General features: G+C 35.6%; 3 protein-coding genes across 4 annotated transcripts; all 3 read right to left on the bottom strand.

Annotated features, from left to right (window-relative positions):
- Positions 1 to 160: 160 nt before the first annotated feature.
- Positions 161 to 1,698, bottom strand: LOC149012636 (GEM-like protein 4). 2 transcript variants are annotated; one of them, XM_089159236.1, is made up of 4 exons: positions 1,563 to 1,698; positions 1,115 to 1,195; positions 670 to 941; positions 161 to 537 (listed from the first exon to the last, which is right to left on the bottom strand). In XM_089159236.1, the coding sequence occupies exons 2-4, from the start codon at positions 1,167 to 1,169 to the stop codon at positions 364 to 366; spliced, it is 501 nt and encodes a 166-aa protein (XP_089015362.1). In that variant the 5' UTR covers positions 1,170 to 1,195; positions 1,563 to 1,698; the 3' UTR covers positions 161 to 363. The 2 variants fall into 2 exon arrangements, with proteins under 2 accessions (XP_089015362.1, XP_089015361.1); XM_089159235.1 differs by lacking the exon at positions 1,563 to 1,698 and having other exon boundaries at positions 1,115 to 1,239.
- A 7,771-nt stretch (positions 1,699 to 9,469) lies between these two features.
- On the bottom strand, positions 9,470 to 13,920 carry LOC149012635 (GEM-like protein 4). The gene is made up of 6 exons (XM_089157641.1): positions 13,731 to 13,920; positions 10,872 to 10,930; positions 10,628 to 10,784; positions 10,429 to 10,509; positions 9,984 to 10,255; positions 9,470 to 9,858 (listed from the first exon to the last, which is right to left on the bottom strand). The coding sequence occupies exons 1-6, from the start codon at positions 13,918 to 13,920 to the stop codon at positions 9,685 to 9,687; spliced, it is 933 nt and encodes a 310-aa protein (XP_089013767.1). The 3' UTR covers positions 9,470 to 9,684.
- Positions 13,921 to 23,335: 9,415 nt separating this feature from the next.
- On the bottom strand, positions 23,336 to 25,439 carry LOC149012634 (putative GEM-like protein 8). The gene is made up of 4 exons (XM_089158817.1): positions 25,175 to 25,439; positions 24,987 to 25,067; positions 24,476 to 24,750; positions 23,336 to 24,355 (listed from the first exon to the last, which is right to left on the bottom strand). Exons 1-4 carry the CDS (start codon positions 25,329 to 25,331, stop codon positions 24,182 to 24,184), a joined length of 687 nt encoding a protein of 228 aa, XP_089014943.1. The 5' UTR covers positions 25,332 to 25,439; the 3' UTR covers positions 23,336 to 24,181.
- Positions 25,440 to 27,827: the final 2,388 nt, after the last annotated feature.

Here is a 27,827-nt window from a genome sequence, read left to right as displayed (position 1 = left end):
TATTTATTACGAAAAAAATATTAGATCAAGCTGCAAGAAAATATGCTTCCCCCAAAAATGATTTAACACTTCCAATGGGAATTCCCATGCCAAACAATTAGTATCTAAAAGCTTTTTCAAGTACAATTTCAGTCACTTTTATGCACAATGTAATTATAATAATGAGGAAAAACTGAAACAATATCTAAGTACGCAATCTGCATACATGAATACTACTAAAGAATCTAGGAGCCACCTTACAAAACTAACTCGAGTTTATACATGATTTAACTGTGTAGAACCTTTTTTTCAATCTGTACAGCAAGATACAAAGGAGCAGAGGGCCATGATTCTCGACCGTATCATTGCTGAGAACCAACTCATTTAAGATTCTGAGATTGCATGTTGAAGATAGTAGAAAGCTCTCTGGTAATTCAGAAATCCCATAAACCAGAACTCAAAACCATCCACTGTGACGATTTGTATGTACTTCTGGGATGGCTTCTTGACATTTTCACTTTGGTGCACTCTATGCATCTTCTTTACTGGAATCAAAACCTGCAGAGAAATAGCTCCAGTGTTACTACTATTCAAGGGGATGTTTTCTTTACCCATCCCCACTTCTCCAAAAAAAGAAGAAAAAAAAAAAAAAAAAAGGAGAAATTCTAGGGGAAAGAGTTCCCTAATTACCTTATAACGTGTTTTAATCAACTTCCCTGTTGAAGATGTTAGTTTAATAGACCTCTCACTGCAAAAGGCAACTTTCTCGGTGGAGATAAAGAGAAGCCCTGGGATAGGACCAGCTGTTGTTGATAAGTAGCATAGCGAGACCTTCAATAGCTTTTCTCCTTCTGCAGTACTGAAAACCTGTTTGAATATCTTCTCCATCCCACCTCTTTGAAGAATTCTGGCCCCCAAACTCAATTTTCCCTTCACAGTTTCAGACACATTCCCCAATCTCACTGTAGCATTCAACCATTAAAAAAATTCATTTAGATGCTTTTCTTTGTAAAGTTCATGCAGGAGGGAGCAGATTGAATAGGAATTCAAAAGCTAAGTTCAGATTCTTCTGAATGATTAGCATATTGACAATCCAAACTCATAATTTAATAATTACAACTAAGAACATGCATACCATGCTCACAAACCCCATGAGCAAAATTGCCCGCTTTCCTTCCAAAATTGGTCATCCAGTCAATTAGTGTATTTATTATGCCTGCAGATTCAAGGGAGCACATAAGCAAACATCTTAAAAGCACTTTCAAGAATAGTACATCACAGAAGATCTTAAAACCCAATTTAAAAAAAAAAAGTGTTCTTCCCAGAGAGAGAAGCTACTTTGTTTAGATCTAGAAGACCCTTCAGAAATTGGTGAAGGAGATTTTGGGTTATCAGATTCAGGTACTGAAGAAGTTTTATTATTTGCCTTTTCAACTTTGTGAGTCTCCGAAGTTACAGAAATCCCAGTAACACGACTTGAAAAAAAATTCTTCATTCTATACGTTCTTGATTGCTTTAATCTGCTATTGGTTCTTAATCCAACAACTTCTCTGAGGATTGATTACAAATCCCAATTGTCTTACCCTCCACTGTAACTGTTGATCAACGGATCCTCTGTTGGTGGTAGAACAAACCTTGGAGTCTGCATTTAAATTGAACAAATGCAGAGTTGTTAATCACACGATCTGTCTTGCTCTGTCATCCATGGCTCACCGATGAACAGAATAACCCACCAGGGTTCAAAAACGAAATTTTTTTCCAGTGGAAGTTGCCTCTGTTGGCGACTTTTGGCGACTTTTTTTTCAAGAAAAGTCTCATCTTGACACAAACGGTTTTTCCTTTGTCTCTTCTGTTTTCAAGTCTCTCTGTAATATTAGAATGAGAGACCAATAGCTACACCGCCTGTGTGCCCTAAGTTAGACAAGTAGGGATTGAAAAATCTTTCAATTTTTGGACCGGTTCAATCCAACCCATTACTGGTTTTGTTAGTCCAAATCAAATGAATCGGACCACTAATCGAACCAAACCACCTAAAGAATTCAACTCACTATAATCGTATTTAAAGATGTTAAAATGGTCAGTTTAATTAGATCTTAAGCCAGAGGCCCAGAGAGACAAGATTCAAGATCCATATATAAATTTGATTTTGAAACTTGTTAAAATGGTTTGATAACACGTTGATATTGGTTTCAAAGCTGATCTTATCAAATCCGAAATTGTCAGGCCAAACCGAACTCAATACAAATCAAAATTGAAATTTTGCTAATAGTTCATGTTTGGGCATATCAATATTTTCATATCAAAACCAACTCAAACCGAACCATTGACATCCTTATTTTAGAATTCTAGCATAAAAATTAGTGAAATACCATTGGCGTATGGTACACCAGCTGTGTAGCTATTCTTAATAATGGTTTGAGAATTATTTACTTTTTTGGATTTTAGATTTGATCACATATAGTTCAGTTTCAAAGGAGATTCTCCGGTTTATAGTTTTGACCAAATGGGATTCAGTTTCCAAGAAATTACTAAGGGCTGTTTTGGTTACATGAATCTAGAGATTTCAAATCTCTGGATTCATGAATCTGAGAATTATACCCGTTTGGTTGTAAAAATCTCTAGATTCATGAAATCTACAGATTCACGTTTTTAGTGTAAAAAGGTGAATCTGTAGATTTATGGGTAAGGGGTGAAATCCAGAGATTTCAAAAAAGCTATACAATTGTACATTCACAAAAATCATGTCGATCAAATAAATTTTTAGGATGAATTCACAGATTTCATTCCACAACCAAACACTTAATTTTATAAATTATAACTCCATAGATTTGAAGTCTATAGATTTGAAATCTCTAGATATTTGAAATCTCCAGACTCATGTAACCAAACAGGCCCTAAGAGAATTCAACTGTTTTAATTTTCCTTATATCCATAGAATCTTCCACGTAATTTGGAAGGAATAATTTAAATTTTCAGTTGGAGATCTCTAAGTAGTTGGGTCAAACATTGACATTTGACAATTAACTCTCAAAGATAAGGAATTTGTCTCCACCGATGGCGTGGAACTGTCTCAGCAGTGTCTATGTATTTTTATAATACTATGATCAACCATAAATATTCATGAAAGCAACAAATTAGTCACAGATAATAGTGTAGCTTCAATTTAATAAAGACCCACAACCACTTCTTTCTTAGAAAGTCATTTAGGGAATTGAGCAACTTAAGTAAACTACTCTTGAAGAATAATAAGGAACCCTTTAAAGCAAGTAGGGACAATGCCAACATCTGGTGATCTGTACTGTTAGGCCCTTTTATATTCCTTCGTTTTCATGCTGAGGTGGAAGAGAGTGGAGAATACGGTGAGCAAGATAACGATGACAAACGTGATGTTGAAGGTTTTCGCATGAACAAAGTCTGGAGTGCGATATTTCTACATAGGCTTAGTCCATCAGTTTTGGTTGAGAAGTTGTTTTTCGATATCCATCAACCAGTAGGATGGTGATGTTTTATCTAAATTTTTCTTTTTTCAGTCACCCTACCATTTCAACGTGAAAACCATGTTAAGGGATTTGGTGTTTCGAAAGTATAAAAGAGCACAAGGTTTCGTTATTCTTTTGTTGCATACATCATAATTGAATTAGCTGTTAAATTGGTGTACAATGCCTTGGTCTCTCATCAGTGGAGAGAGCTGAATCTAAGAAGATGGACCTCCAACTTTAAATTTCTTAATTCGATTTGGAGAGCCATGTACTTAGATGTTTCTAGCATATTGCAGTTTCTTCTTCACCCCCTATTCTAGATATTTCGAAGAACATGACTATTGTTGTCTCAGACCGACTAGTATGTTGTAACCCCCTTCTCCTATTTCCCCTTCCCTTGTACATTCTCTCATTCGCTTTTGGGACTTTGGTTAATGATAGTTTCATGCATCCAAAAAAAATTTCCAGGATAAACAAAGAATATCTTCTTATTAAAAAAAATCATTTAATACAGGAGAAGATCATCTTATCATACTAGCAAATGTCCACGTACACTAGAATCCACAAATTGTTATTTTTATTTTTATTTATTTAATTTATTTTTATTTTTTTGTAAATTCTAGAATCTTTAGTTAAATATATAGAAGTCTCAATTTTGCATAACCCTTTACAGGGATTTGAATTGATTTGGTATAAATCGTGATCCATGAAAATATGTTTACTACATATAGAAAATTAATATGAAAAGGATTAAAGAAGCTGGGCCTCCAATTTCTTGATCGGATATAAAATTATTTGAAAATCAAGCGTAAACTAATGTTGATTTGGAATATTCTTGGTAGATATGTATTCATATAGTTTAACAAATTAGGATCATAGAGAGCAGTTTTGGAATCAGAAACTTTAAACTAAGTAGAACAAAGACAAAATATATAGTTTGTAATTTTAGTCATGATCAGACAGACGATGAAGTGGTGATACTTGACGATAAAAAGATTCATCAGAGTGATTGTTTTAGGTACCTTGGTTCAATCATAAATAAAATAGGTGATATACAAGATGATGTTTTTGAAAAAATAAAAATAGGGTGGATGAAGTGGAGAGGTGCGTCCAGAGTTCTATGTGATCGGCATTATTCCATTACAGCTTAAAATAAAATTTTATAGGGCCATCGTTCGACCAACTATGATGTATGGCATAAAGTGTTGGACTGTTATAAAGAATCATATAGATATACTTAGTGTAACCGAAATGATGATGCTAAAATGGATTAGTGACAAAATTTAGAAGGATAAGATAAATAATGATCATATTAGAGTTGATTTGGGAATTGCTCCCATAAGTGATAAGCTTTAACAAAGTCATTTGAGGTGGCATAGCCACATTCAACGGAGACCTATAAATGCCCTTGTACAAAGAAGTGATACAATCTAGATTGAAGGAACTAGAAAAGTTAGGGGTAGACCTACGAAAACTTTAAGAGAAGTGGTGAGAAAGGCTATACATAGGCCTTATATCTAGCATGGCTTCAAACAGAATTGATTGGAAGGCAAGAATCCATGTAGCCGACCCCATTTAGTTGGGACAAGGCTTATTGTTGTTGTTGTTATTCATATAGTTATCATTAATTTTTTAATATTTATAATATTTTCGTATCTATGAAATATTTGTATTATTGTGCTAGAAGAGGTTAGTCGTGTTGATTCTTTTATGCTCTCAAAGGAGTCAAATACTTCAGATGGTCAGTCCAAGAGGGATTGACAATCACAGTCTCTGGTTTTCTTCCTTATGAAGTCTATTTTTGAATATCAGAGGGATGTGTAATGCAGCTGGTCGTAGGGCATTAAAACTTTTGTTAGTGTCTCATCAGTCAGATTTTTTTTGTATTGCAGAGCCTAAAGTGGAGTTGTCGAGGTGCCCAATTTTGATGTTTAATCGTCTGGGGGGTTTGTAGTGATTTTATTTTCAATGATAGGGAGAATAAAGAACCTAATCTATGGTTATTCTGGAAACATGATGTGCCTAGGCCAGTGGTCCTCTCCTCTTCAGATCAGCACATTTCAATTGAAGTTGTCTGGAAGGGTGAGGTGCATTGCATCTCAGTGATTCTTGGTAGTTGTTTCAGATCTGAGTGACGTGGATTGTGGTTGGATTTGGTTTCTCTCCCTATGGCCTTATTGTGGGTGCTTGTAAGGGACTTTAATGCTATCTTATGTTCCTTGAAAAAGAATGGTCCTGGCCATTACAATATTGGTGCTGCAGCTGAATTCTAGGCCATGGTAAATGTATGTGAGTTGTTGGAACGGGCATCAATTGGCAGGAAGTTTACTTGGTGGAATCATCGCTATTGCGCTCATGTAATAGTTGTCTTGGAGAGGAGCTTCTCTAATGAGGGTTGGCTTGCACACATTGGGATTATTCAACAAAATGTGCTCCCCATAGAAGCCTTTTACCATTGCCCTTTATTGTTGACTTTTGAGCCTGGTGTGAAACCTTGTAAATGGATTTCTAGGTACTTTTCTCAAACACTGTTGGGACATTGTTGGCAACGATTTTTGGGTAGCAATGAAGGTGTTTTTTTTCTCAAAGGGAAGCTTCCGAAAGGTATGAACTATTTGCTTTATCATTCTCATCCCGGAAGATGAAAATGCTGCCTCTTTGGAAATTTTACCCTATTTGTATGGGGAATTTCTTCTGCAAGGTTCTGTCTAAGGTGCTGGCCTCTTTTTGTCCAATTCCTGCCAAGGCTAATTTTAGAGTAACAAGGTGCTTTTCAAAAAGGTAAAGTAATATTTGAAATATCTCTATTGTTTCTAAGTTAGATAATTTATTATATGCCACTGCTAGGGGAGTAGGGTTGGGGTTGCAGTTGGATGTCAAGAAAGCTTGTGACTCTCTTTCTTGGGATTTTTTCCCGCTGTGTTGAGATGCTTAGGGTTTTCTAATAAATGGGATGGTTGGATCCATGATTTGTAGGTCTCAACTAGGCTTTCTATTTTATTGAATGATGAACCTATTGGTTTCTTCGTGGTAGGAAGAGGTGTTAGACAGGGTGATCCTATCTCTCCATTGTTTTTTTCTAGTTGCAGAAGAGGTGCTGCTTAGAGGGCTGAATGCACTTGTTTTAAAGGGCAAACTCAAAACTTTAATTGAGCCTCGAGGGGTGGTCATCCCTTCACATTTGTTTTATGCGGATGATGTTTTTATTTTTTATAATGCTTATTTGAAATATGCCAATAACCTCATTGGTTTCTTGATAAAGTATCAAGAGTTCTCTGGGCAGCTCATTAGTTTAGAAAAAGCAAGTTATTCCTTGGCAAGAATTGCTGATTTGTTGCTTATGTCGGTCACCCCTTTCTCAACAAAATATTTGAGTGTGGATGTGTTTAATGGGAGGGTTACTCGCTCAAGGTTGTTGGCCATATTGGATAAAATTAAGAACTGTTTGCAGGGGTGGAAAGGTAAATTGCTCTCTCAAGCAGGAAGAGTGGAGTTGGTTAAGTTAGTCATTTTTAGCATCCCAATTCATATATTTTCAATTTACTGGTGGCCAACTTCTGTGATTAAACAAGCTGAACTGTGGATGAAGAATTTCATATGGACTGGTAAAAGAAAATCAGTCAAGAAAATTACAATTAAATGGGACATAGTGTGGAGACCTAAAAAGGAAGGTGGACTTGGGGTGAGAAGACTTCATGATGTTAATTTTGTTTGTCTATCTCACCTAGCATGGATGATAAAACACAAGGACTCCAAGTTTGCTTGATTCTTGAAAGGAAGATTGTTGGATTCAATGGGGTTGCTAAATAACTTTGTACAAAACTCTTCTTTTTTGTTGGGCTGAAGAAGGTGTGGCAATTTGTTAGGGAAAATAAACATTGGACAATTGGCAATGGGTGGCAGGTGAACTTTTGGACTGATCAGTGGCTTGGCCACATGAAGGCACACCATCTCTCTCTCAACCAAACTTGCTTTCAGTAGAGATAAAGGGATGGTAATATCATTTTTATTTTTCGCAAGCAGTATGTTATTCCCAGACTGACACTGAGAAGGGGGGGTGAATCAGTGTCTTCAAAAATTCACTTCAATGTGAAGTTTCTTTAATCTCGAAACAAGATTAATTATAACATTCTCATAGCTATCAACTGCACAAGGAGACGTCCACCACACACCACAATGTGGCTGGGTCTATCAGACAGTGTACCACCACTCTGCAATCAAGGCACTCCAATATGTGCAACAAAGAATAAAAAACCAAAGACACAATGCACCAGAGTTTACGTGGTTCGGCCAAATTGCCTACGTCCACGGAGTAATACCCTACCTAGGGTTTCGTATATTACTCAATACACTTCTAGATATTTTGACTGGTACAACAATCCAGGAACACCAATCCCTGCTTTAGTCTAAAATGCAATTCAGACAAGGGCACCAACCCAACCCCTTAGACAAGCTCCAACTTGCTAGGTCACAATGTAAACCAATAATTCAAGTTCCCCAAATTACATTCATGATCTAGGTTCTTCATCATTAAACATAACCTAGAAAATAATAGACAATAACTTGTGAATACGGGTTACCTCAACTTGTGTAAGATGCATGGTAACAATACTTGTTTCTCTTTTTCTCCAACTCTTTTTTCTCTTTTCAATCTTTCTCAGTTTTCCCTCTTTTAAAAAACCACTTGCTGCACCTCTATTTTTCTGTTTCAAACACACCTTTGCTCCACTTTTTCAAACAGGTTAACAACAGCCATTTATCTTTCTTGAAAGCAAGTAACTACAACCATGTTCCCTTTTTTTCTTTTGCTGCTTCTTCTTCCTTCTCTTTCACTTTCTTTCTTGTTCAGCAAAACAAAAGACTTCCTTCAACAACAACTTCTTCTTGTTCAAAAACGCAGCAACAACAACTTCCAACAGATCATCTTTTTGTTCAAACAAAAACACAGATCTTTAAGCAGCAGCAATAGTTTTTTTCTTGTTCAAAAAATACAGTAGCAACAACATCTCTTTGATCAAAAAAACGCAGATCTTCAACAGTAGCAGTAGCTTCTTCTTCTCTTTTAAAATTTCAGAAAAATGGAAGATATAGAGGAAGAAATATTCAAATCATTTTCAGAAATGTTCTCTTCTCTCTCAAATCTTCTTTTTCAAAATCGTTGCAGCACCATCTTCATTTTTTTTCAAATCTGATTTCTCCAAAACGTTGTAGCACTATCTTCTTTCCTTTCCTCCTCTTTTCTTCTTCTTTTTTTTTTTTAATTTTTTTTTAATTTTCTAATTTCAGAATAATAGAAGATGTGTAGAAAGAACGATCAAATCATTTAAGCAATATCTTCTCTTCATTATCTCAAATCTACTTTCCAAAAATCGTTGTTGCAATCTTTTCTTCTTTCTCTCAAATCTAATTTCCGAAAACGTTGTTGCAATCTTTTTTTCTTTCTCTTAAATCTAATTTTCAAAAACGTTGCAGCAATCTTTTCTTCCTTTTTTTTTTCATAAAAAAGCGATTGTAAAAGGAACCTTTTTGTGTGTTGCAAAATAAACCTTTTTGTGTGTTGCTGTACCATATCAAAGCCACTTAAGTTGCCAACAATGACAACACCTTCATTCTAAGCCAATGGAACAACACAGTATAATATTTCAAATGAAGCTTTAGTACTCCTAAGAACATACACCCCCTTTTGAGTTATTATGGATCCAGACCAGGACGTGCAGAACTCAAACTTATTATTCAGTTAATCTATTTTCCTCACAGGGAAAAGAAAAAGTGATTTAAGGACATGGCTCTTCCAACTTCTAACTTACCAAGTGCCCCCCTCTTCTACAACCTCTTCATGAAATAGAAAAGTTCATAGTGGAACTATTTATTACGAAAAAAATATTAGATCAAGCTGCAAGAAAATATGCTTCCCCCAAAAATGATTTAACACTTCCAATGGGAATTCCCATGCCAAACAATTAGTATCTAAAAGCTTTTTCAAGTACAATTTCAGTCACTTTTATGCACAATGTAATTATAATAATGAGGAAAAACTGAAACAATATCTAAGTACGCAATCTGCATACATGAATACTACTAAAGAATCTAGGAGCCACCTTACAAAACTAACTCGAGTTTATACATGATTTAACTGTGTAGAACCTTTTTTTCAATCTGTACAGCAAGATACAAAGGAGCAGAGGGCCATGATTCTCGACCGTATCATTGCTGAGAACCAACTCATTTAAGATTTTGAGATTGCATGTTGAAGATAGTAGAAAGCTCTCTGGTAATTCAGAAATCCCATAAACCAGAACTCAAAACCATCCACTGTGACGAGTTGTATGTACTTCTGGGATGGCTTCTTGACATTTTCACTTTGGTGCACTCTATGCATCTTCTTTACTGGAATCAAAACCTGCAGAGAAATAGCTCCAGTGTTACTACTATTCAAGGGGATGTTTTCTTTACCCATCCCCACTTCTCCAAAAAAAAAAAAAAAAAAAAAAGGAGAAATTCTAGGGGAAAGAGTTCCCTAATTACCTTATAACGTGTTTTAATCAACTTCCCTGTTGAAGATGTTAGTTTAATAGACCTCTCACTGCAAAAGGCAACTTTCTCGGTGGAGATAAAGAGAAGCCCTGGGATAGGACCAGCTGTTGTTGATAAGTAGCATAGCGAGACCTTCAATAGCTTTTCTCCTTCTGCAGTACTGAAAACCTGTTTGAATATCTTCTCCATCCCACCTCTTTGAAGAATTCTGGCCCCCAAACTCAATTTTCCCTTCACAGTTTCAGACATATTCCCCAATCTCGCTGTAGCATTCAACCATAAAAAAAAATCATTTAGATGCTTTTCTTTGTAAAGTTCATACAGGAGGGAGAAGATTGAATAGGAATTCAAAAGTTAAGTTCAGATTCTTCTGAATGATTAGCATATTGACAATCCAAACTCATAATTTAATAATTACAACTAAGAACATGCATACCATGCTCACAAACCCCATGAGCAAAATTGCCCGCTTTCCTTCCAAAATTGGTCATCCAGTCAATTAGTGTATTTATTATGCCTGCAGATTCAAGGGAGCACATAAGCAAACATCTTAAAAGCGCTTTCAAGAATAGTACATCACGGAAGATCTTAAAACCCAATTTAAAAAACAACTTTTTCCAAGAGAGAGAAGCTACTTTGTTTAGATCTAGAAGACCCTTCAGAAATTGGTGAAGGAAATTTTGGGTCATCAGATTCAGGTACTGAAGAAGTTCTATTATTTGCCTTTTCAACTTTGTGAGTCTCCGAAGTTACAGAAATCCCAGTAACACGACTTGAAAAAAATTCTTCATTCTATACGTTCTTGATTGCTTTAATCTGCTATTGGTTCTTAATCCAACAACTTCTCTGAGGATTGATTACAAATCCCAATTGTCTTACCCTCCACTGTAACTGTTGATCAACGGATCCTCTGTTGGTGGTAGAACAAACCTTGGAGTCTGTATTTAAATTGAACAAATGCAGGGTTGTTAATCACACGATCTGTCTTGCTCTGTCATCCATGGCTCACCGATGAACAGAATAACCCTCCAGGGTTTGAAAACGAAAAATTTTCCAGTGGCAGTTGCCTCTGTTGGCGACTTTTTTTTCAAATAACATGGAAAAGTCTCATCTTGACACAAACGGTTTTTCCTTTGTCTCTTCTGTTTTCAAATCTCTCTGTAATATTAGAATGAGAGACCAATAGCTACACCGCCTGTGTGCCCTAAGTTAGACAAGTAGGGATTGAAAAATCTCTCAATTTTGGGACCGGTTCAATCCAATCCATTACTGGCTTGTTAGTCCAAATCAAATGAATCGGACCACTAATTGAACCAAACCATTTAATTAGATATTAAGCCAGAGAGATAAGATTCAAGATTCATATATAAATTTTATTTTGAAACTTGATAACATGTTGATAATGGTCTCAAAGCTGATCTTATTCAATCTAAAATTGTCAGGCCAAACCGATCTCAATACAAATCAAAATTGAAATTTTACTAATAGTTCATGTTTGGGCAAATCAATATTTTCAAATCAAAATCAACTCAAATCGAACCATTGACACCCTTATTATAGAATTCTAGCAAAAAAAATAATGAAATACTATTGGCGTATGGTACACCAGCTGTGAAGCTATTCCTAATAATGGTTCGAGAATTATTTACTTTTTGGATTTTAGATTTGACCAAATATAGTTAGGTTTCAAAGGAAATTCTCCAGTTTATAGTTTTGACCAAATGGGATTCAGTTTCCAAGAAATTACCAAGAGAATTCAATTGTTTGAATTTTCCTTATATCCATAGAATCTTCCAGGTAATTTGGAAGGAATAATTTAAATTTTCAGTTGGAGATCTCTAAGTAGTTGGGTCAAACATTGACATTTGATAATTAACTCTCAAAAGATAAAGAATTTGTCTCCACTGATGGTGTGGAACTGACTCAGCAGTGTCTATGTAGTTTTATAATACTTAATGATCAACCATAAATATTCATGAAAGCAACAAATTAGTCACAGATAATAGTATAGCTTCAATTTAATAAAGACCCACAACCACTTCTTTCTTAGAACGTCATTTTTAGGGAATTGAGCAACTAAAGTAAACTACTCTTGAAGAATAATAAAGAACCCTTTAAAGCAAGTAGGGACAATGCCAACATCTGGTGATCTGTACTATTAGGCCCTTTTATATTCGTTCATTTTCATGCTGAGGTGGAAGAGAGTGGAGAATACTGTGAGCAAGATAACGATGACAAACGTGATGTTGAAGGTTTTCGCACGAACAAATTAAGTCTAGAGTGTAATACTTCTACATAGGCTTAGTTCATCAGTTTTGGTTGAGAAGTTGTTTCCGATATCCATTAACCAGTAAGACGGTGATGTTTTATCTAAATTTCTCTTTTTTCAGTCACCCTACCATTTCAACGCGAAAACCATGTTAAGGGATTTGGTGTTTTGAAAGTATAAAAGAGCACAATGTTTCGTTATTCTTTTGTTGCATACATCATAATTGAATTAGCTGTTAAATTGGTGTACAATGCGTTGGTCTCTCATCTGTGGTGAGAGTGGAATCTAAGAAGATGGACCTCTAACTTTAAATTTCTTAATTCGATCTGGAGAGCCATGTACTTAGATGTTTCTAGCATATTGCAGTTTCTTCTTCACCCCCTATTCTAGATATCCCAAAGAACATGTATTGTTGTCTCTGTCCGACTAGCAGCTTGTAACCCCCCCTTCTCTATTCTCCCTTCCCTTGTACATTCTCTCATTCCCTTTTGGAACTTTGGTTAAATTTTTTTCCGGGACAAACGAAGAATATCATCTTATTAAAAAAAATTATTTGATACAGGAGAAGATCATCTTATCATATTGACAAATGTCCACGTAAAGTAGAATCCACAAAACTTTTTTTTAGGCAAATTCTAGAATCTTTAGTTAAATATATAGAAGTCTGAAATTTGCATAACCCTTTAAAGGGATTTGAATTGATTTGGTATAAATCATGATCCTTGAAGATATGTTTACTACATATAGAAAATTAATATGAAAAGGATTAAAGAAGCTGGGCCTCCAATTTCCTGATCGGATATAAAATTATTTGAAAGTCAAGCGTAAACTAATGTTGGTTTAGAATATTTTTGGCAGATATTTATTCATATAGTTAACGGATTAGGATCATAGAGAGTAGTTTTGGAATTAGAAGCTTTAAACTAATTAGAACAAGGACAAATATATAGTTTGTAATTTTAGTCATGATCAGACAAACGATGAGGTGGTGATACTTGACGATAAAAAAATTCATCAGAGTGATTGTTTTAGGTACCTTGGTTCAATCATAAATAAAATAGGTGATATAGAGGATGCTATTTTCCAAAGAATAAAAATAGAGTGGATGAAGTGGAGAGGTGCGTCCAAGGTTTTATGTGATTGGCGTATTCCATTAAAGCTTAAAAGAAAATTTTATAGGATCATTGTTCAATCAACTATGATGTACGGTGCAGAGTGTTGGGTTGTTAAAAAGAATTATATAGATAAACTAAGTGTAATAGAAATGATGATACTAAGATGGATGAATGGCAAAACTAAGAAGGATAAGATAAGGAATGATCATATTAGAGTTGGTTTGGGAGTTGCTCCCACAGTTGATTTAATGTGTGTAGTGTTGCTCTTGGGAGGATAACTGTGTTTCTTAAAACAACGGGAAGTTGAATGGCCGTCCATGCCACAAAAATCATAGTGATACATAGGCTTCTTACCATTTTTAGAATGTGTACGAGGAGCAGTGGCTGTAAGGGCAGATTGATGCCATGATGGATTCGGTAACTCATGGAGGGAGCGATGGTGCTCCTCTTGGAATAGAAGAGAATAAGCACGATTGATGTTAGGCAATGGTTCCATCAAAATGAGTTGACTCCGAACAGAAGAATAAGAATCATTAAGGCTCATTAAAAATTCAAGTAATCGATCTTGTCGTTGAAGAACAAAAGACCACTAGTGCAGGGCGAGAACAAGTTGTATGAGTCGACTTCATCCCAAAAACCCTTGAGAATAGTATAATAAGATGCCAAAAAAGAGGTTCTTGACGATGATTAGAAATGCTACGTTGGATCTCAAAAATTCGAGGAGCATTTTTTTGAGAAAAACAATCACGAAGATCATCCCAAACCTCGTGGGTAGTAGAGATGTAGAGAATGCTATTAGCAATATCAGGTGAGAGAGCATTTAGCAACCAAGAAAGGACCATGCTGTTGCATCATGTCCATGCGTGAAGCTCCAAAGAATTAGCGGCGGGTTTAGGCAAGGAGCCATTGATAAAGGCAAGCTTATGTTTGGCCTCAAGAGCCATCCGCATCGCACGATTCCAAGTGGGATAATTATCGCCGCGTAAAAGCTGCGTGACGAGTATAGCACCAGGATTATCCGAATGATGTAGATAATATGGAAAAGAACCATCAAAGTTGATGGAAACAACATTATTGGAAGCAACAACAGTTGTAGCAAGAGCATTGATAGATGGATCCGTCATTGTAAAGGCAGCGGAAAGAAAACAACAACGTAGGGATTGTTTACTGCTCTTGAAAAAAAATAGCTTCACTTGAAAAGGTTTGGATCGTCTTAAACTGATACCATGTTAAGATGATTTTGTGTAGAAGTGATTTTGTATTACCTCTTCATGTGTATATATAATACAATCAAGTAAAGAATAAAATAAATGTAGGATGCTATACATAAGGAAATAAATTATTTGCAATGGTCATATTATCCAAGATCTCCAACGGCCATATTTTCCAAAGATCTCCAACAGTTATATTATGGCTAATACCTTCCGTGACATCTTTTACTCTACAACAAATTGGGCATATAATCGCGAATTTTCCGCTATAAAAGATAATGAAATCCGTAGCAATAGCCTATGGCTGTGAATTACCTATATTTTATTATCCATTCCTACAGGCTCCGTCGCAAATACAGTAATTACACATAAAAGACCGCATGGTTGCCCATAGCTACAGTTTTTTAATTACGGATGTTTTTGAATCTATATCTATAGATGCGTTTGATAGTTGTGGATGTTTCCGCATCTAACTTTTAGATACATAAATTATAGTGATGGATATTTCTATGGTTATATATCTTCTAACGGTGGAAAGTATATGATGCATATGGGGTGATGCATGGGGTAACTCAAGGTCTCGGACTTAGAATGTGATGAAATTCATCATGTTAATGAGTTTGTGAGAAGGATGCACTGCTTAGGGGTAATGGATGTTGTTTTTTGAGCCTTTTACTATTTTAAGAGGCATTTTCATAATTTTGTGTTTATTTCGTTTTAGGGTTTCTTGGCACTATAAAATCATGTTTTGTGCATCTTTTTTGAGTAACTAAATATTATTGTTTTTGAAGAAACTTTTGAAAGATAGAGTTCTCCATTTTCAATCAATTCTTCTGTTTGGCATTGATTCTTTTTGTTTCGGCATCAATTTAGTTACGGATATTTCTGAGACTAACTTCTAGCTACACATATTATAGCATGACTATCCTACAATTTTATTTATGAAGGAAGAAATTTGAATGGCTGATCACACCTTTTCTTCTGCTGTGTCATTGACGGCTCACCATAAAAATAAAGGCACAAAGATTTGGAAAAAAAAAAAGAAGAAAATTTTATAGTGACCTTCCATGACATCTTTTTATTTATTTATTTCTTATTAGAGTTTAGAAACGTCTCCATTTTTTCTCATCTTGATTAACATTTATGTTTTTGTGACTTTGGAACTAAAGAATACAAACAAATGCCCTTGTCCAAAAAATTAATGTGTTAAGATAGAATATCATATATAAGAGAATGGATTTTTCTAAGGTTTTTAACCACGCCTAAATTGGAACCTTAGATTGAATCTTCAAACCCAGAGAATAAGATACATAATCCATCATTAGTGCCTAAATTGGTGCTCAAGAACTTAGATTGAATTTTTAATCCAGAAAATAAGATATAGAATCCATCATTAATGCCTAAATTGGTGCTCAAGAACCTTAGAATGGATTTTCAAATCCAGATAATAAAGCACAGAATCCACCATTAGTTTCTTAATTGGTGCTCACGAACTTGGGTATGGAACAACAGTAAAAGATTTGCAAACGTTAAAGATCGATCATAATCGATTCTCATCCAAATTCGACTGATTCACATATTTGATTATCATACTTAAATTTCTGATCATGGTAAAAAGGAAGAGAGATAGACATATAATGAACACCAGCTTAAGACACAGAAGTGATATGCCCAACCTTGTTCCTTTTTGAGTTAACAATGGTCTAGAATCTTCTAATGTTTTTAGTTGACCGAAGGTGATTCAATTTGTAAGAAGCTTCCCACAAAAAATAAAAAATAAAAAATTGTAAGAAGCTACCATAAGAAATCATCTTAAGAAAATACTTGTTTTTTCTTCTAATGGTGATTTCAAGTGAAAGAGTCAACAATGACAACTTCTAGGATATTACATAAGGGTGTCAATATGGTTAAAAAACCGTTAAACCATACTGTACCGAACCGTTTAAACCGTACCATACCAACCGTTGAAAGCGGGATGTCCGTCATTGGTCTGGCCGGATGGTCGGTGTCACCGTTGGAATACCGCCGCCGCTAACCGATACCGGATCCCGTTTTCTCCGTTTCTCCGTTCCGCTAACTCCCTACCCCTATTCAACCTACTTTCCTTTGTTATCCATCGAGCGGGCGGCCGGTTGTCTTTGCTTGTTGCGCTTTGTTTCTTTTGGTCGGGGTTGTCCTTTGTGCCCTTGGTTGCGTCTTTTTGGTTTGTTGATTTCTGTTTTGTGTTGTTTTGTTTCTGTTTGGTTTTCCCTGTTGGCTGGTTTGTGTCCTTGGCCTTTGTGTTTTGGTTTTGCGGTTTCGTGTGTTCTGTCCGGGGTCGGGGTTCGTCTGCTTGTGTGTTGTTCTGTTTTTTCCTTCCAGGTCTCCTTGGCGCTTGGTTGTGGCTGTGTGGTTCTCCTCTGTTCTTGGTTTGGTTTGTGTTTGTGGATGTTTTGATTGCTCTTTATGGGCTTTGTGTCTGGTGTTGTCGCTCGCTTGGCTTTGCTTGCTTGTGGTCGGGTCCGCGGTTGGTTGCCGTGGTGTTCCCGTCGGTCGTTCTTTGCGCTTCTTGCCTCTTTGTTGCGCGCTTCTTTCCATCTCGCTTGTCTTTTTTGTGCTTGCCTTTTTTTGGGTTTTCTTTCTTCGTTTCTTGATGTTGTCTTCCGGGTTTTTTTTGGTTGGGCGTGGGCGGTCCGGGGGGTGGGGGGTGTTTTCGGTTGTGGTGTGGTTGTTGTCCGCGTTGTGTTGCTTTTATTTCCTCGTGCTTTTTGCTGTTTCTTGGTTGTTCCCTTCCTTCCCGTCCCGTGGTTTCTGTTTCGGTTTTCCGGTTTTTTGTTTCCGTTTAAATATGGTCGGTCGGTTATGGTTTGAGGTTTTCAAATTCAATACCGTACCATACCATACCGAATTACCGTTACCGTACCGAATCGACACCCTTAATATTACATATGCATACAATTAGTAGTATACTTTGTTGGGTCATTTGGTATGCAAGAAATGAATTTTTATTTAATGGTAAAAGTGCTTCACTTTTTAATACTATGATTTGGATGAATAAGTTACTCAACGAAATTCACTGGGTGCAAGAACACCCTTCTATCCATGGTCCAATTGATAGTGTGGATATCACAGCAAGCAACAATAGTGCTTCAGATACAAATCTTTTACCACCTCAAACTATGTTTCAAGGTTTTCTCAGATGCTTCGTGGGACAAGTCTTCAAGGCATTCAGGGAGGATAACATTGTTTGGAATCCTACATGGCATTTTGTTCTTGCAAAGGTTAACTTTGGGTTTGGTTTTTCAGCAATTGCAGCAGAATTAGAAGCAATTAGAGACGCTGTCTTACTTATATGTAATTTGCATATTAACCAGGTTGTAATATTTTCAGATTGCCTCATAGCTGTAAAGGCCTTAAATGGCCAGGTCCAATCTCTAGATTGGCCAAGTCATGGCTTAGTCCAGGAAATTCTGAGGCTCTCTTCTAGTTTGGTGTATATAAATTTTCGCTTTGTCCATAGATCTTGTAACTATCTTGCTGATTTTTTAGCCCGTGGCTCTAAGAAATTTCAGCTTAATCATATCTGGTTGCAGCCCCCACCTTATTTTGTAAACACTAATTTTCTTTCCTCTAGCATTAGCCTAGAGAGTTTAATATAAGTTATTATTTGTTTAAAAAAAAAAAAAAAACTTCTATGATATTAGATTAAATGTTAACGTCTAAGGGTAGAATAGAAAACTTCAGTTTGAAGAAATACCAACAACCACTTTTTGATTAAAGTTTAACTTAAAAGTTGGGCAACAGAAGTTAACTGCTAGCTCTTTAAAGCCAGTAAGAACAGTGCCCACATGTGCTGACATGTAACATAGGCTTTTTTTTTTTTTTTTTTTTTGCATTTTTTTGCTCTTCATGCTGAGGTGGATGCGAGTAGATAGTAGGGAAAGCAAGATAATGAAGTTTTATCTAAATCTAACTTTCTTTAGTCACCATAGCATGACCATTTCAGCACAAAATCATTCAAGTGGATCTGGTGATGTGAAAGTGGAAAGAGGATAAAAAGGATATCCATATTTATGTTTTATAGATAAAAAGTTGAAACATATGAACATGTCAGAACTGACTCAGCTTCTTACTCTCATAGGCCACACACACTATAAAAAATAAACCCAAAGGGATTTGAAAAAGAAGAATCTTTCCGGTCTTTGTTGTCTCCGCGACTTTTTCTTTCAAAGAACTTGGAAAAGTTTCCTCTTGACACGAATGGTTTTCCTTGTTTCTTCTGTTTTCATATCTCTGTGTAATATTAGAATAAGAGACCAACAGTTACATCACCATTGGTTCTTAATAATGGTTCTTGGATTTTCTTTCTTTTTGGTTTTTAGATTTTACCAAATGTGATTCAGTTTCAATGGAGATTCTCCTGTTTACAAATTTGACCAAATGAGATTCAGTTTCCAAGAAGTTACCAAGAGAATTCAACTGGTTTGATTTTCTTTATTTGTATATAGAATCTTCCAAACAAACATTGAAAGTCTCAAAGATAAGGAATTTGTCTCCACCGATGGCGTGGAACTGAGTCAGCATTGTCAAAATACTTAAATGAATAACAAGGAACCCTTAAAGCAAGCAGGGACAATGCCAACATCTGCTGATCTATACTGTTGGCCTGAGGTGGAAGACTGGAAATTAGCGAGAGTAAGATAATGATGGTCAACTTGATGTGTGAAGGTTACACAAAACTATGAGTTGTCATATTCTTATGCAATCTTACCTCAGCAATTTTTGTCGAGAAACTGTTTCTTCATATCATGAACTCAAACTACAACTATAATCACCGACTCAGCAAGATAATGATGTTTTATTTAAATTTCTCTTTCTTTGATCATCCTACCATTTCAACAAAAAAACTATGGTAGTAGATTTCGTGTTATGAAAGAACAAAACGACATATAGTTATGCTAAATTGGATGCATCAGATCTGACTTAGCTCCTAATTCTTATAGCACAAGTAAAGAAAATCATCTTATCATAAAGGAAAACAACAACCCCTATTTGGTTGGTGAGATTAGTGGATTCAGATCTCGTCCATTGATTTTAACCCTTTATATATATATAGTCTTGTCCCAACAATTTTTGTTAATAGGTTGTCTTTTGAGAGTCCAAATCCTCTACTAGTAGGGGTAGAGGACTGTTTCCCCTCACATCCCTTCACCATATATTTAAGAGAGGATCCCACCTCTCGAGTATTTTTAAAGTGGACTAGAGGTAGGCCCCAATTCCTAAACATGTGGTTGAGGGCGTGTGAGGAGTATACAATCCCTTATAGTCGCAGCTAGAAGATCTTAATTCATTTTTCAATATCTTGACCTCAAACTATAATTGTGATCCACTTGACCAACAAGACAATGATCTTTATCCAAGTTTCTCTTTCTTTAGTCACTATACCATTTTAGCACAAAACCATGTTAGGGGATCTAGTACCCAAAATGAATTTGGTGTTATGAAAGTAGAAAAAAAACAAAAGCTTATGTTATTATTATTATTAGGGATAAACACTATTGGTCCCCTGTACTTTGATTTTATCACTACTGTATCCCTGTACTTTTCAAAATTACTAATCCAACCTTCAACTTTGTCTATAATTACTATTGCCCCCCTACCGTTAAGTTCCGTTAGTTAACTGATGATGTGGGATCTTTATATTTTCTCAAAAACCCCAAAATACCCTTATACTTATCTCTTTAGTTATTTACCCTTTTGTCAAGTTACAGTAATACCCTTAATTAACTGTGGAAAAAAAAAGAAAGAATGATTGAATAAAACTCAAATAGAAACGGAAAAGGAAGGAAAATCGAATTCAACTCAAATTGGAAACTGAATATCACCTAAAAATTTTTCAAAATAAATGAAGTTTAGTGAGGGTGGGAAACCAAATTGGATTTGGATTTTGTTCATTTCTTTAATTCAAAATAAATGAAGTTTAGTGAAGGTGGAAAAACAAGTCGGATTTGGATTTTGCTCATTTCTTTAATTCAAAATAGATGAAGTTTTGTGAAGGTGGGAAACCAAATCGGATTTGGATTTTGCCCATTTCATTAATTCAAAATAAATGAAGTTTAGGATAAAATTGACATTTAATCTGGTTTTATAAATGGGGTAGCATCGTCTTTTGATTTCTTAATTTTAATGAAGGGCAAATTAGACATTGCATATTCAAACTTAATGGCAACTTAACACCGTTATAACGAAGGGGGGCAATAGTAATTTCGTAAAGAATAGGGTCTTATTAGTAATAAAATCAAACTACAAGGGGGCAACAGTAATTATCCATTATTATTATTATTATTATTATTATTATTATTATTATTATTATTATTATTATTATTATTATTATTATTATCATTATCATCATTATCATCATTACATATTACATTATTACTTATTATATTATTATTATTATATTGTCCCTACTTTATTCTTATGATTTTTTCCCTTTTTTTTTTTTTTTTAGTTTTTTATATGTATCTAAATCTCTTACCCCCTTTTCTTCTTTTTCTTTTCTTTTTTCTTTTTTTTCTTCTGCCCTTTTCTTGTTTTTTCCGTTTCTCTTCTTCTTGCTCGCTTTCTCTTGGTTCTTTTTTCTTCTTTCTTTTTCTCTTTTTTCTTTTCTTTCCTTCCTGTCTTCCTTCTTGTTTGCTCTTTTCTTTTTGGGCTTTCGTGTTGGCACTATGGATCCGAGATGAATTGAACATGTGGTTTTGAGATCATAGAAGGAGATGCGAGAGGTTAGATGTAGCGTCGAGTGTGATGGAGATGGGTGGATATCATTGGTAGCAACCAAATTCCAAATTATAATTCTCAAAGAGATAAATTCAAGTGCTTATCACTATATAACATTCAACTCAAGCAATGAATCGTTTTATCTTATATGCATTTACTTTATTCGGTTTGTGTTCCCCTGTTGCCTCAGTGTGATCACTCGGCTCTTGTTTCAAAACAATTGTGTTAATCCTTGTTTTCCGATCCCAAAGAAAGAATAGTTTCGATCGATGGGGTTTTCAAATCCTGTGATGATCACTCGGCATCTTGTCTCAAAACAGCTGCAACATAGGAACAAAGAGTGTTTTCTTGGTTTAAGGCGAGCTAGGGTTCCTCTTCCTCCCTATTTCAATCCTTATTCAAGTCCGTGGTATCACCTTTTCGGTTTGGTCCCTTCTTCCAACCCGTGGCGACTTGTGTTTCTTGTTGTGGGAATTCTTCGGTGACTAAGAAGCCCATGTGTTCCACCCCGCCGCGCCGGCGCGCGCTTGGTTCTCGTTCCCCGGCGCGCTGGGAGAGATTTTCCCAAAATGTGTTCTCGTCGGCGCTACCCATATGAGGGAGAGAAGGGTCTTTGGAGCTGGCTGATAGTATTTATCTGGTTTTCCACCAGTGAGACGGGGTTGTTGGGTTTGGGTTTTTCTCGGGTTGGGGTGATGGAGAGATGAAATCCGTTATGGCGCGTTGAGGGCTTGCCGCCAAATGAGGTTACATATTTGGCCGGAGGGAGGTACTTGTGGTATTGAGTAGGGCTGCTCCCCCACTCGGTGGTTTCCCCGCGGGTTCTTGGCCGATGACGGGAAGATGGAGAGCCGGTGAGGAACACCGGGGTCTCACCTCTGGTTGAGATTCTTTAGTTTTTACATTTAGTTTTAAATAAACTTGTTAAAAGAAAAAATAATAAAAAAGAGAGGGTATTTTCGTCCATTATTAAACTACGTTTCGCTTGTCCTTATTTAATCATTTATGAAACCACGGGGAGCCATCGCAGACTCTGACGTGACTTAGACCACCTGGGGAGAGGGGTACCCTTATTATTATTATTATTATTATTATTATTATTATCATTATCATTATCATTATTATTATTATTATTATTTTGACAAAAACGAACCGTTAGGTACTTCATATTGAATTAAGTCCAATTTCTTCTAGGGCAAACAAAGAATATCATCTTATCATAAGAAAAATATTTTATTTAGTAGGTGAGAAAATCAATTTATTATATTGATTAGTGTCCGCATAAAATAGAAATCACAAAACATCTTTAAATTTCAGAATATCTAGTTGAAAAGCAAATCTCAATTTTCCTTTCACGACATTACTTACAAGGATCTAAATAAATGTTTATTGCGTATAAAATTACTATGAATAGGACTATTTTGAAAACCTGAGCCTCCAAGTTCCCAAGAAGATATAAATTTACATGAAAGTCAAGTGAAAGTTATTTAAGGTTTGGAATATATTTGGCATATACATGTTTATGCATAAAGTTTAATATCAAATCTTTTTCTACTATTTTATTCTGTCATTTTTGAATTAGTATTATATATGTAACAATATTTATTATACTTCATTTTGGTTGGGATTTTGCAATATTGTAATGTAATTGAAATTAATGTGGATGATTGTACTCAAGGAAACCAAGCTATGGTGGGGTTGAAGGAATATTCAGAAATTCAATCTGTAGGGACATAAATCTTTCAATTATGTTTAGGGTTTGCATAAATATTAGAGTACGGGAGTTGAGTTCCCTTCACATACCTTCCACCACACATTTAGGAGAGAACTCAGTTTTGAGCATTGAAAAAGTGGATCATACATATTCAGAGGTGGATCCTCTCCTAAATATGAAATGAAGGCGTGTTGAGAGGAGTACAAGCCTCTTCTTGTTGATGTAGAGGATTTGAACATACACAAATTATGAGTAAAGGCAAATTCCTTAGCAGCAATATTGATTTTATTTCAACAAAGTAAAATCCCCTGGACTGTCTTTAAAAGGTGGAGGAATATTGGGAATTATTTAAAAAGTATTGAATGGAAGATATCCCATGCCTTGTATAACATAAGTTTCATTAACATAATCACAAAGTATATACATGAATTGATTTGAACGAAGTAAGCATTTGCAAAAAGAAAGATGAAAATTAGAACTTGTTCTAGGCACCATATACAGGGTGGATTCTTGATGCTTCTTCAGTCAATGCGTCATTGGAGGTAAATTGTTGAATTCAACTTGGCCTTCTTTACTACTAGATTCAGAAGAAAATCTGACGATTTCATCTCAGCAAGGGATAATTCTCTTTACAAGTCTAAGAGATTGGATCACTGATGTATGGATAAGTTCATCTACTGTGCTTCCATCTCTCATGGCACGGATTATATTTCTCGAAAACCTTCTCCAAACCCCAGCGACCAAGAGTTCAGCTAGTGGGCACTTGAACAATGCAGCAACCACAACCCTCTTTGCCTGGTAGATCACTTCTGCACACCACTGAAGGTTGTTACCCTTCACTAGCATCAACAAATATATACATGATGCCCTAGCTAGTGCCGAGTTCCTGGCGGAGAAAGTCTATTCCCTTGTTATAATGACGGGGAATTGACTTGCTTTAAAAGGATGGCCCTTGGTACAAAGGTCTGTGGATCATAATTGTAGTCATGAAGTCAAGGCATCAAAACGATCTTCCAGCAAAGTTGCTGGTATAAGATTGCGTAGAAAAATTGCCCTTGGACTCTTCTTGTGCAGAAGCCTTTGGCAACCAGGTTTGCCCTTCTCTTTGGAAACCGACATGCCTAAGATTCATAGATGGCCTGTTGAATGTACTTGAAAGTTTTCTGATAATTTAGAAAACCCATAAACCAGAACTCAAATTTATCCACAGTTACTACTTGTATGTACTTCTGGTTTGGATTCCTCACATTTTCAGTTTGGTTGGCTCCCTTTATCTTCTTTAATGGAATCATGACCTGTAAAATGATAATAAGAATTTATTGAGTGAATATTCAATAGGATCATCTGAAATAAGAAGTTGTGGACAGAGATTTTCAAGAAATACACAAGTTCTGAGATTTTGATCAGAAATTTACCTTGTAAGGTGTTCTGGTAATCTCTTTCGTTGGCAGAGTGATTTTAACTGATCTCTCACTGCAGAAGGCAATATTTTCAGTGGAGATAAAGAGGAGCCCAGCAATAGGACCAGCTGTTGTTGACAAATAACACTGAGAAGCATTCAATAGCTTCTCTCCTTCTCCAATACTGAAGATCTGCTTGAATAACTTCTCCACACCACCTTCTTTAATAATTCTGGCACCCAATCTCAACTTCCCCTTCACAGTTGCTGATACCTTGGATCCCAATTTAACTGTAACATCCAACAATTTGAAACATTCAAATACTTTTCTTATTGTTCTAAATAATGGCAATACTAGTCACGGAGGAAAAAGAAAAAAAGATTTGAAAGCTTTGGTTCAGATTTCTGATACAAAAACAAAAGTTATTAAAAGAGAAATTTCAAGAAAGAAAAAACTATTTAGTTAAATAGTCGTCACCCAGAAGAAAATTTGATAATTTAACAGTAACGTGCATGAAGGCAATTACCATGATCATAAACTCCATGTGTGAAACTGTCAGCTCTTTTTCCCACCTTGTTGATCCAATCTATCAGTGTTTCAACTCTATCTGCAATTTCAAAGCTAAGCCATTAGTGCATAGCTTAAATATCCGAATTTGATATTGCTAACAGATAAGCAAAGTAGCTGTTTTAAGAGAGAGAGAGAGAGATTTACTTTGTTTGGATCTGGGAGAATCCTTTGAAGGACTGGAAATATAGTATGGGTTATCATATTCAGGTACTGGAGTGGGTTTTTCTTCTTCCTTTCCAATTTTGCAAGAAACCGAGTTTACTGGAATCCCAATAACATGATCTGGAATAGCGTTCTCCATCTTATCCTTGCTTCCTGCTTTGATCTGCTCCTGAAAGTACCCTAACTTCTCTGGGGAGGATTGCAACTCTTAATTTCCAACTCTCAACTGCAATAGATCAAAGGAAAGAAAAACAATCTGCTTGTGAAGGAATGACATAACTTGGAACCCGTATTTATTAAGGAAGAAACTTGGGTGGCTGATCACTCCTTTTCTTTGCTGTGTCATTGACCCACAAAAAAAAAGGCAGAAAGATTAAAAAATAATAATAATAAATAAATAAATTCTAGCGACCTTCCATGACATCTTTTTATTTATTTATTTCTTTTTAGAGCTTAGAAAAGTCTCCATTTTCTCTCCTCTTACATTAACATTTATGTTTTAGTGACTTTGGAAAAAGGAGAATACAAACAAATGCCCTTGTCCAAAAAATTAATTTGGTAAGATGGAATATATATAAAAGAAGATGGGTTTTTCTAAGGTTTTTAAATAGGCCTAAATTGGTGCTCAAGAATCTTAAATTGGATCTTCAATTCCGGAGAATAAGATACAGAATTTATCATTAGTACCTAAATTGGTGCTCAAGAATCTTAAATTGGATCTTCAAATCCTGAGAATAAGATACATAATTCATCATTAGTACCTAAATTGGTGTTCAAGAACCTTAGATTGAATCTTCAAATTCAGAGAATAAGACACAAGATCCATCATAAGCACCTAAATTGGTACTCAAGAACCTTACAATGGAATTTCAAATCCACATAATAAAACATAGAATCCATCATCAGTGTCTAAATTGGTGCTCAAGAACCGTAGAATGGATTTTCAAATTCAGAAGAATTTCTAAGGTTTTGGGTATGGAACAACAGCAAAAGATTTGCAAACATTAAGATCGACCATAATCAATTCTCATCTAAACTAATTCAACTGATTCACATATTTGATTATCATTTCTTAAATCTCTAATTATTTTAAAAGGGGAAGATACATAGACATATAATGAACGCCAGCTTGTCCCTTTTTGAGTTCACAATGATATCTAGAATTTTCTTACGTATTAGGTTGACCGAAGGAGTCTGAGTTTCTAAGAAACTACCATAGGAAATCATCTTAAGAAAGTACTTGTTTTTTCTTCTAATGGTGATGTTAAGTAAATGAGTTAATGATGACAGCTTCTAGGATCAGAGATTTGTGCTTATCAACTACATGGAACGGAGTCAGCATATCGTCCATGTATTAAAAATACACAGAGATCCATCGTTATCACTCATAGAAACACCAATCTGGTGAAAGGTGACGGAGTGGTGCCCAGGTTTTTATAAATCTTTATATCAGGTTCTACAACCGATGTTAAATACTTATGTGAACTATGTCGGTCGATGTGGGATTACTGTTTAACATCATGTTGATTCTGATTTTTTTTGCAATATATATATATTTTTTAATTTTTGCAATTAAACTTTGAGATTTAATACTTAAAAGTAAATAAAGAATCACAACCCCTAAGCAAATCAAGATTAAAAGTGTATAAAGATGTTATCATCATCCAGGGTAGAAAGCTTCAGTCTGAAGAAATACCAACAACCACCAATTTGATTACTGTTTAACTTGAAAGTTGGCCCGGCCAACAGAAGACAACTAGATCTTTAGAGCCATGCAGTAAGGAGAGTGCTCACATGTGCTGATATGTCTTTTTGCATTTTCTTCTAATCAGGCTGAGGTGGATGAGAGTAGATAGTAGGGAAAGCAAGATAATGAAGTTTTATGTAAATGTGACTTTCTTTAGCCACCATAGCATGACCATTTCAGCACAAAATCATGCAAGTGGATCTGGTGATGTGAAAGTGGAAAGAGGATAGAAAGGATATCCATATTTATGTTTTATAGATAAAAAGTTGAAACATATGAACATGTCAGAACTGACTCAGCTTCTTACTCTCATAGGCCACACACACTATAAAGAATAAACCCAAAGGGATTTGAAAAAGAAGAATCTTCCGGTCTTTGTAGTCTCCGTGACTTTTTCTTTCAAAGAACTTGGAAAAGTTTCCTCTTGACACGAATGGTTTTCCTTGTTTCTTCTGTTTTCATATCTGTGTAATATTAGAATAAGAGACCAAACAGTTACATCACCATTGTGCCCTAAGTTTGGAGTCTGAATTGATCACTTTTCTATATATTACGGGGAGAACAATATACTCTTCTGACGGTTTCAAACCACACAGTAAAGAGTGAGTCTCACCTGTAAATATTAAAAAATATCAGAAGTAAAAGTCTCAATGGACCCCATGTGTGATGTTGCCCTCACCACCTACTATGTGGTTCAAAACTGTTGGAGGAGCACATTGTTCTTCCCTAACATGGGAGAACTGACCCGAACTCCCTAAGTTGGACAAGCAGGTGGCAGCGTATTACCAATGGGGTTCAGATGGGTATCAAAAGATCAGATTAATTAGACGGGATATGGGTTGGAGATTGAAAAATCTAACTATATTTAGTTCAAACTAAATGAATGGA

This window comes from Hakea prostrata, chromosome 6 (genome assembly GCF_041222555.1).
Source record: "Hakea prostrata isolate BN-2017 chromosome 6, UWA_Hpros_2, whole genome shotgun sequence".
Classification (NCBI taxonomy): Eukaryota; Viridiplantae; Streptophyta; class Magnoliopsida; order Proteales; family Proteaceae; genus Hakea; species Hakea prostrata.
Note: the sequence above shows the minus strand (reverse complement) of the source record. Positions and strands in the feature narration are given on the sequence as shown.